A 7,762-nucleotide genomic window follows, 5' to 3' on the forward strand; every position below is an offset into this window, starting at 1 on the left:
AAGATACATGAACCGAAGATACTGATCTTGTTTGATATTATAGGTTTCAGTATTACTCATCTGCTTTGCCTATTTAATTTGCGTGAGCAGGCAGGGGAATCAAATATCCTGGAGAAAAGGATTCAGAGGGCTGATCATCTTGCAAAATTTTCAGTGGGAGTTGTGTATATTCATCTCCTGGGATTACTGAGCATTTTACATGCCATATTTCAGTTCCCTACCTAATCAGCATACAGAACACAGCTGAGAGACAGCACAAAGAGATGATGTGATGTGTGCAGTGATTTAAACGAAACTACCACATCTCATTGTAAGCTCACTAGACTTTTTTTAATATCCTGAGCACACAGTGTATGATTAAAAAAAAAAAAAACAACAGTTGCTTCGACCGGATAACAAATATTGGAAACAGGTTTATACTTTAGTTGGAATATAGTATTCATCTGCCCCCAAAAATTCATAAAGAGTAGGTAAGTTACTGGTGTAATCTCAGATGTGCGTGTGTCTGAAGTAATTCATCCTCTTATTCAAACAAAGCAAAATGGTTGTCATAGAATGCATGGATTTTGTTTGAGTTGGAAAACAAGAATGTTGCCTGTGGAGCAATGAAGATTGCAGGCAGCCTACCATCATGCTCTTTTATTATTTAATTCTCACTTTCCATGTACATTTGCTAAATTTACTCAAAGATTTGTAATTCCGAATACTAATCCGAGTCTAATTTTTATAATATAGAGACCATGTATTGTTTCATCTATGGAATTTCTGTAATTTAGAAACAACTCCAAATACAGTTACCCCAAATTTGTGTCGAGGTAGCCAGGATAAAAGTTCACTTTCAGAGTCTATGTAAGAAAATATTTCACGGCAGCCATCAATACCAGTGACAAGAACGATTCAGCTGGCTGGACAATAATGTTTTGAACGAAGCTAATGGATGAAGAAATATGAAAAAATTGAGAAATACAAAGACTATGTTGCTAGAGAATCTTGACCCTGCAAATACTTATGCTTACCTTCAGATGGTCACAACTTTGACGGTCACCAGTGCCATTCATTGTTGTGTCACTGATGCTATGCATTTTGAAATGACATCATTGAGGATAGCCTCACCTGACAGCTCTGCCATGAGTTGCCAGATGGCAAACTGATTCAAGGATAACACAACAGTAAGTACTGTATGATTTCCTTAATTTATCATAATTTTCCTGCTGGATACTCCACAGATATAATATAGTTTCTCTGAATATCTGGGAATTTCTTCTTTATATACATGTATATGTATTTAGCTGTATATATGAATTATATGATTAAGTGGCATAGTGGCTAATCATTTAGTGCTTCCAAGCAAACACCAGACATATATCCAAAACATGCCTGGTATTACAATATTCTCCTATGTATAGAAATTAAGCTTCTAAAAATCCTACTTAGCCTGTACTTTTACTCCAATCTAAACAATGTAACATTCTCCCAGCAGGGTAGAATAAGGAATAAACAAGAACAAAAAGTGTTTAATTGCACCTTATCTCAGCTATATAATCGAGTCTGAAGAGAGGAGTTCACCAGCTCTACCTCTGAAAGGGTTATAGATATTTTTTGTCACTTTATACATACATTTTATTGGTCTTTATTTCTCTGAAAGATAAGGTAAGCTCAAATTCAAGGCCGTCCCTGGTCTGGATCAAGATAGTTATAATAGAAACAGCATTAACAGCAAATTCAAGTGTAAGTAAGGTGACAGTTCTAGAAAAATAAATACTTAATCACACAGTAAAAAAAAGGAAAGAAAAACAGGTAAAAAAGAAAAGCAAAGAAAATTACAACTAAAGATATATGTTAACAATCTGGATTCCTCCATGAATGCGTATCACCTTGCTATATGTCTGTGAGAAAGATTGCCAAAGTTTTAAGACTCTAAAAGGGATTATCCCTTCTTTTTTCTTCAGTATAATTAACTCAGCCTTGTGAAATTTAATTTGCTGTATATACTACAGCACATGCAAAAATATACAATACTTGTCAAATATCAGTATTGTTTTACCATTAATTTTATTTCACATTTAGTGCTATATTTATTTACTTATTTATGTGTTATTCTGAGTAGGGTCTTATGGACACTTAACCTCTATTCTCAGTTCCATGACTACTGAATATGAAAGGTGGAATCATCCATCTGGACCATAGCACAGCCCCCGAGTGATGCAGCTGAGTGACAAAATGTCTGACTCAAAGGATAAAGATTCTTTAAGGAAGGTCAGCAATTTATCTCTGCTGCCCCCATCTGCCATCTCCTCTCACATGACACAATTTAACCAAACACTCTGGAAGGAGAATCGGGCCCTTCGAGAAGAGAATCAAAACCTTCAGCAAAAGAACAGAGCTTTTTGTATGGAGAACAAAGTCTATTATCAGGAGAATCAAAGTATCCAAAGACAAAACAAAGTCCTTTGGGAAGAGAATAAAATCCTTCAAGAGAAGCATAGGGGCTCTTCAGAGGAAACAAAGCACCTTGAGAAACAGCAAAAGGCCCTCCAACAACAAAATAAAGCCCTCAGAGAAGAGATTAAGGCTCTCAAAGGACAAGGAAGAGCATTTGCAATGGAGGAAAAAGCTCTTCAGCAAGAGATTTTAGCTTTATGGGAGGAAAACAAGGCCTTCAAGGAGCAGCTTAAGGCTCTTCAAAAGGACAACAAAGCCATTCAGGAAGAGGAGAAAGCTCTTTGTGAGGAAAAAAATGCCCTCAGTGGGGAGAAATTTGCCCTCCAAGAGGAGAACAGGGCCCTTCAAGATGAGAAAAAGGCTCTACAAAGTCAGGAGAAAGCTCTCCAGGAAGAGCACAAAGTCCTCCATGAATGGAATAAGATACTTCAAGAGGAGGAATAAAGTAACATAAGTAAAGAATCAGATGGTTAGGTAGATTTAGCAGGAGGAGTAAAGAGTTTACAAAGACAGCAATTTTCATTGTTAGCCAGATATTATGGTTTAGTCTTCATAACAGAACATCAGCAGCAACTAATGGATAAAACCAGGCATAAAGTAGTCTGTTAGGCTTAGTGCAAAAGCCTAGGAAGTTTGAAAGCTCTCAAACATGGGTGTTGGTATCTTGGATCCCTGAAGCGTAATAAATTACTGCTGGCAATACATAATGCATATCTGCAGATGTCTGCTTTATTGAGATATTGAATACCACAGAAAACAAGTTTCTTACAGTATTTCAAAGTTTAGATTAACACATTTTTTTTACTTTAGAATATTGGAGGATATTCATAGAAAATGGATTCTGATGTAATAAACACTGAAGTCATATACAAGTGAGACTGTGTCAGACTTCCACTTTTTACATCTAGACTTAACCAGTAAAATAATCTTTCTGAAAATAGTTGGTATGAAATGCTTTCAGAATATGTTAATGAATCTTTTGCCTCAGAGATTTTCCTTCAAAGATCCAGTTTTAACAAGAGTTTAGAGAAAAAATTCAGTACATCTGTGCTACTAAAGAAAGAAGATTAGGAAGCAAGCTTGAATACTCTCTTCCTGAACCATCCACAGTGCTACTTTTCTCTATTTCTGCTTTGTGCAGCTCCAACAGACAATTTCAAAGGCAACAGGTATGCACGATTACTCCCAAAACCAATGGTTAGATGAGCCAGGGTTTGTCTTTCATCTTACACATTCGTCCAATGTCAGCCTTGTAGGCTTTGTACCCTGGGACACCCGCACATGCATTTGTATCACATTCCAGTGCCTGTAAAACAAAATTGTACTATCATATGATAAAAACACTGCCCTTGTGGTGTGCAAAGATATTATTTCAAAAGCCTGGAACTGGAAAACCACACCAGAATAAAGCACATCAAGACTACCTGGTGTGCATAGGAAACCAGGCACAAGAACTCATTGTGTGGATGTGGCCAGTCTGCTCTAGCTGCGTCTAGCCATAAGCAGACTGACACAAGCAAATATTTGACACTTGACCTTGGGTCCAGGTCTCTGGAAGAGATTTCCTGTTCACCCAGGAAATTAAGTTAGCAACAAAATGTATTAAAATACAGAATACTTGTTAGCGTAGAAACAAAGGACTAGAAAAGAAAGTTCTCTAGTCATGTCCCCAAAATCTCAAAAAGAAGTGATATTTCAGGCAGTGGAGCAAGGACATGTGTAGCTAGCACCTGAGACAAACAAATTCATATTTCTTTTCTTTTGCCAAGTATTAAACTCTTAATATCTCTGGCCTTAAAGGCCAGATAGGCTTTGGAAAGTTGAGCACAGTGGTGTACTAATGGACATCGAGCCAGAGAAAACTGATGCAATTTGGAAGGCATATTGTCCTGGAGAAATATTAAGAGTCTTTTTCTTGTACAGATGGTTTCCCGATGAGAACTCTGATATACCTTGTCTTCAATTTAGAGATTTTGTATTCAGACCCTTCCTTTGGATTCAGATACTTTGCATGTTGGAAGCATTCTTGGCAGACATCTAACATACAGATCTTGTTTTATGGTCACTCAGAGAGAGCTAAGAAGAGATGAACAGTGGACTACAGTTCAGTACTTGAACTTTTTTCTGGATGCAGGCTAAATCACGTGACTACCTATGTAAATATCATATAATAATTGAATGTGAGCTAAAAAAAATTAAAAAACTGTATAACCATAGAATGATTTAGGTGGGATGTGACCTCTAGAGGTCAGTCCCTGAAAGCAAGGACAGATTTCAAGTTACCTTAGATAAGAGGAAACATTAGGCAAGGTTACATTAGAATGGGGGAAAGACAACATCTCTGTCTCATATTTGCCTGGTTCCCCTGCTCGTTTCATCCATCCAGTGTTGGACAAGTCAGATGTTACCAGATCACTAACGCATGTAGGTCTGTAGTGCCTTATTTTCTACAGCTTCATGTTCCTCCACACCTTCTTGAATGACTCTGAGACCTGATGGTTCACATTGTTAATTTCTGGTTCCACCTAGGACTGGTCTTGCCTCATCGGTAAAGAATATTCAGGACCCAAAGCAAACTGGAAAGTTTCCTGTTACTGAACAAAACAGTTTGTCTTTCTACCAATTTAGGTGTCTTTTCAACAACAATCTTGTAGCTGTTTCCAGATTTGTCTCCTCTTCTGTGGTGTCCGTGATAGGCCAGCACCTCAGGTATGGTGTGGTAGCTGTTGTGGGCAAAACAGTCTCAACTTGGGGAATTTTACTTAATTTAATTTATTGAAAATTAATTCAAAATTTTAATTATTGATTCGGGTATTGAGAAAAAAGAGAAAACATAAACTAACAAGGAAGTACCTTTCCTCCTTGTGCTCAACTTGAGTCCTCCCCCTTCCACATCTCAACCTCCCTTGTTTTCATCTCACACTGCACTTATCCCTCTCCAGTCCTTCTGGCCAGGTGGGAGGGTGGGGTCAGTGAGCAATGTTTTCTTTCTGTTGGTCCTTGCTTCTTCCCCATTTCTATGCATGGATCACTCACGACTGTAGTCCCTTGGCTGTGTCTCTGCTCTGACATGGGTCACCTGCAGTCTGCAGTCCCTCAGAGGTACTCAGGTACCTCCTCAGGCATGGAGTTTCTCTTTCCAATAGTGCAGCTCCGGCTTTGTCGCCAATGATGTCTCCTTCCATGTGTCCCCTCCATTTCTCTGGAGGTGTTTTCTCCGTTTTCTCACGCCTCCAGTAACTGCCGCTTTTTCCTAAACAGGTATGAATCAGGGCACTGGGGGCTCCACTGCCTTGCTGCGGTTTTGGTGCAAGATGAGGTGTTTACAGCAATGTCAGAGCCTGCCAAAGCCAGCTGTGACTGGCCCAGAGCAGCTCAGAGCCTTCACCACAGAGGGCATCCTGCAGCCACTGGCTACCCAACCAGCCTACCAGTTACACCTAGTACAGTGTTCCTGTAGCCGCTTTGTTACATCACCAGTATGAGAATGATTCTGTCCCTGAGCCTGGACTTTGTGTCAGATAACTCATGCAGCTAGGTATGAAATGCATATGTGGGTACATTTCAATTACGTTTTTTCCATACGGGATATATGGTGTTTCTGTGCCTTTCAACTTCCAGCTACCATTTTCCACCTCCCCTTTTCTCCTACTCTGCCCACTCAGAGTTGAAGTGCAACTGGTTCCTTGGACAACACTTCTAACCATGATTTACCAAGCTCAACAACTCACAGTTTTGTCTGCACTGCAGTAGGAAATCCTAAGGGATGATTCGCACAGTAGACAGAGGAGTTTGTGACTGCAGTGGAAAGAATTTGAAAATTTTCATGCAGAGCCAAAAATTCTTTTCTGGACAAGGAATCGGGGCAGTAAGTTGGGCTAGTTAAGACGTGTTCTGAGTCAAACGTCAGACTCGTGGAAGTTAGACAGCCCTGGTTCACCTATAATTTAAGTGGTAGCCTATGGTTTGGCTGTCAGACAGGACATGTAAGGAGAAAACCCTTACACAGACATGAGACAGAGTTTGCTGTCATGCAGGAGAAAGTCTCTACCTTTGTTCTTTACTACCCGGGTGGTGACCAGCTGACGGAGAACCACGACTTTCCCCCATGGTAACTTGTTACACATTGCTGTGTGCCCTATGAGACACTCACACAGAACTTGCGCCTAAACTTATGGCTCCCCATATCTGTGAAGAGAGATGAGTTCTTCATATATTCTGATAGTCTGATATTCTGATATATTCTGACTTCTGTTGAAGTATATGAAGCTGCTTTCCTAGAGCTGCTTTCTCTAATCTTTTTCTTCCCTTTGTTCCCTTGGAATTTTATGATGTGTTTACTCAGAATTAGGGACTATGATAATAACTTGGCAAGATTATGTGCTAGTGATGGTAATATTCCTTTTGGAAAATGCTGCATTTACTTCTAATTACATTAGAGGTTATTTCAATTCTGGGTTTGGATATTTATATAATGAAATATGGTGCTTTAATTTGTCTTTATAGCATTAATATGATTAAATTTACTTACACACAAATAAATTAATTATTCCATAAATACATTATGTTTAAATATTACAAAATTATTGTGTGTAATTAGATATTTCAAGTATGATCAACAGTGTTTCAAAGTATTTTAAATTAGCTGTTTATTTCTTGTGAAAAATTAAACACCACTGTGGCATTAGGAGTGATGATAAAGCTTCAGCTGAATGTATATAAGCAGCTGTACACTGACTATTGTGTGATGCTGATGGTCTTGGGTTGTGATCAGCAGAATGAAGTCCTGTTGGAGGCCAGTCACCAGCAGTGTGCACCAGGGATTGATATTGGGGCCAATACTGTTTAACATCTTCATTAATGACCCAGAAAATGGGATGGCATGCACCCTCAGCAAGTTTGCGGATGACATAAAACCAGGAGGAGTGGCTGATACACCTGATGGGTGTGCTGCCATTCAGAGGGACAGGCTGGAGACTTGGGCAGACAGGAATCTGATGAAGTTCAGCAAAATGAAATGCACAATTCCCCGGGGAAATTCCTGTAAAAAATAACCTCGTGTACCGGTAAATGCTTGTTGCTGACCATACGGAAAGCAGCTTTGCAGAAAAGGACCTGGGGGCACTAGCAGACACCAAGTTGAACTGGAGATGGCAGTGTGCCCGTGTGGCATAGAAGGCTAAGGGTATCCTGGGCCACATTAGGAAAAGAGTTGACAGCAGGTAGAGGGAGGTGATCCTTCCTCTCACTGTGGGTGAGGCCACAACTAAAGTGTTACATCCAGCTCTGAGCACCCAATACAAGAGAGACATGGACTTAC

The 7,762-nt window shown here is 39.5% G+C and overlaps 1 protein-coding gene across 1 annotated transcript; it reads left to right on the forward strand.

Annotated features, from left to right (window-relative positions):
- Positions 1-2,220: 2,220 nt before the first annotated feature.
- Positions 2,221-2,886, forward strand: LOC127013165 (coiled-coil domain-containing protein 70-like). The gene has a single exon (XM_050891851.1). It carries the CDS (start codon positions 2,221-2,223, stop codon positions 2,884-2,886), a length of 666 nt encoding a protein of 221 aa, XP_050747808.1.
- The last annotated feature ends 4,876 nt before the right edge of the window (positions 2,887-7,762 follow it).

The sequence above is a fragment of the Gymnogyps californianus genome, chromosome 1 (assembly GCF_018139145.2).
Source record: "Gymnogyps californianus isolate 813 chromosome 1, ASM1813914v2, whole genome shotgun sequence".
Lineage (NCBI taxonomy): Eukaryota > Metazoa > Chordata > Aves > Accipitriformes > Cathartidae > Gymnogyps > Gymnogyps californianus.